The sequence below is a fragment of the Panicum virgatum genome, chromosome 8K, assembly GCF_016808335.1.
Source record: "Panicum virgatum strain AP13 chromosome 8K, P.virgatum_v5, whole genome shotgun sequence".
Lineage (NCBI taxonomy): Eukaryota > Viridiplantae > Streptophyta > Magnoliopsida > Poales > Poaceae > Panicum > Panicum virgatum.
This window is the reverse complement of record NC_053143.1, coordinates 105,423-107,783: the sequence shown is the minus strand read 5'-3', so window position 1 is coordinate 107,783 and position 2,361 is coordinate 105,423. Positions and strand designations below refer to the sequence as shown.

At 48.8% G+C, this 2,361-nt stretch overlaps 1 protein-coding gene across 1 annotated transcript; it reads right to left on the bottom strand.

Annotated features, from left to right (window-relative positions):
- Positions 1–362: 362 nt before the first annotated feature.
- LOC120646080 (WUSCHEL-related homeobox 3A-like) lies at positions 363–1,551 on the bottom strand. Its single transcript, XM_039922799.1, has 2 exons — positions 950–1,551; positions 363–865 (listed from the first exon to the last, which is right to left on the bottom strand). Exons 1-2 carry the CDS (start codon positions 1,322–1,324, stop codon positions 500–502), a joined length of 741 nt encoding a protein of 246 aa, XP_039778733.1. The 5' UTR covers positions 1,325–1,551; the 3' UTR covers positions 363–499.
- Positions 1,552–2,361: the final 810 nt, after the last annotated feature.

The window sequence follows — 2,361 nt, the reverse complement described above, 5'->3', positions numbered from 1 at the left end:
TTGATAAATAAAGAAAATATATAAATTGGGTTTCATTGAAGTGTGAAATATTGATAAACAAAATTGGATGTGGCACCGTGCATGAGCGCTAGGACATGGGAGATGGCCAAGAGTATCCTCAGAGGTTAAAAAAATGGTGAAAAGATTATATAAATACTCGCTCTCCACTAGAGTTACAACGAGATCCTCAAATAGAAGTAGAAAATGCAAGTAATGGACCAGTAAACAAATATAAATAGGATATATGACTCATGAAGTAAATGCAAGTAGTATCGAGAATGACCATCAACAAAAGATGACACAATAAAACCTATGACCACTCTTATTACTGGGACTAAATGCTGATAGCTTAAGTAACGAAATAAAGCAGCTAGTAGCTAATACAGCAATGGATTATTATTAATGGAAGCGGTCCATCAATAATTAACCTTGCAAACCGAGTGGAACACACTAGTAGATCATCAGAGCTAGACATGAGAATCTAAATAATTAATTTTGTTTAGTTGGTGGATGTGGAGCAGGAGGAGGATTTGGAGCTGCTGCACTCGTCCCTGAGGCCAGTGCTCTTGGTGGGGAAGAGGTCCAGGGTTTTGAGAGGGCGACGGCAGCATGGCGGCAGCGGCTGGAGACCCTCGTCGGAGCTGCCGGATGCGGCGCCGCAGGTGGCGTTGCAGTGCTCCATGGTCTCTGCGGCGTCCCACTCCTCCAGCTGCTGCTGATGATTGCTCATCGGGGTCGGAGCAGCTGTTCCTCCATAGCCACCGGCGGCAGTAGCCTTGCCCCCTGCAGCTGCTGGGTTCAGCACCGCCGGAACTGGAAGGGGCGCCGCCACCTGCTGCTGCGGCTCCTGCAGGTAGCCCTGCCCCTGATATATATAGAGATCGACGGACGGATCAATATAAGTAGCTAGATCGAGTAGTGACTATAGTGAGAATGCATTATACCATACCAGCTGCTGGTTGGGGTGGGGCATGAAGCTGGTTGCGTATGGGTGGTGGTGGTGGTGATGGTGCAGCTGCATCACCGCCGGATGCACGGCGGCGGCGGCGGCGCTGCTGCCGCCGGCCGCCTGCTGCTGCTGCGCGTACTGCTGCTGGTGTCGCGCGCAGAGGCGTCGGCGGAGGCGCTGACGCTCGCGGGCCTTGTGGTTCTGGAACCAGTAGAAGACATTCTTGCCCTCGATGCGGCCATAGTAGGCGAGGTGCGCCGTGATCTGCTGGATCTCCGCCGCGTTGGGCGTCCTCACGCCGCTGCGGTACATCTCCTCCAGGATCATCAGCTGCTCCGGAGTCGGGCACCAACGGGTCGACGGCGTCTGCGGCATTATTATATTATATTGTTGGCTACTAGCTACCTATCCTATATGGATCGATCTTAGCTTGATAGATCCTATTACTAGCTAGTCCTGCTGGCCAAGCAGCTGCTACTACTGATCTATACTCAGATCAAGCTGCTATCCTATATGCATGCATCAGCATTCAGCATGAGCTAATTAATTATATTGAATGGATTGCTAGCTAGACAGAGATTGAGATTGATGCATGCATGGGATTGTAGTTGGGACAGATGGAAGAGTGGTGATGATCCTCCATCACTTATATAGCAGATGGAGCCAGCATGCAGCTAGCTATGCATGGCCGCCATTGGTCGCATCGCATGCAGACATGCAGTGATAGATGGAATAAAGCATCTCTGCACGCAGTGATGAGCGAGTGATGAGGCCGGCTGGGCCGGCAGGCAGGAGAAAGATCGATGACGACGACCTTTATTTCAAGGCTCTCTCTCTCTAGCGCGTGCTCTCTCTTTCTCCTCTCTCCAGAGCCAGCTAGTAGCGTGTGTACGTGAGCTAGAGAGACAAATTGGCGCAGATCAAAAACAGCCAGAGTTACGTTTTAGTGGATAGATCTTCTTTGACCACCAACAACTTCACGCCCACAGGCCTGCTCTGCTGCTTGCTACAGTGTTACTACTACTGCCCCATGCATGCATGCATGCGAAGTAATTGAATTGGCGCTGCAGAGCCAAATTTACAAGCTCTGCTACAAGTAAAAGTTGTCTGCTTTTGGCCTTCGTATTTCCTTGGGCGCACAAGTGCTCTCAAGTCACACATGTATTGCATACTTACTATATACAAATTCAAAGAAATGGGCATACATTTTTATCCTTAAAACTCGATAATATAAGTTCATTCTAGTATTGTTACTCCCTATTCGATTTTTTAGTAACCATGCATGCACAAATTCAAGATCATGTAGGTATAACTGTTAAAGATTAGTTCTCAAGACAACAACACCACGTCTTCCAAAAACCTGATTGCAAGCCAGTAAGAAAAGGTTACCCTCCCTCAGGCCAGACCAGTTT

Excerpts from the sequence above, each read along its gene's own strand:
- LOC120646080 (XM_039922799.1), bottom strand. The coding sequence starts at position 1,324 with ATGCCGCAGACGCCGTCGACCCGTTGGTGCCCGACTCCGGAGCAGCTG. Across the intron at positions 866-949 it reads CCCACCCCAACCAGCAGCTG|GGGCAGGGCTACCTGCAGGA; the intron begins GTATGGTATAAT and ends TATATATATCAG.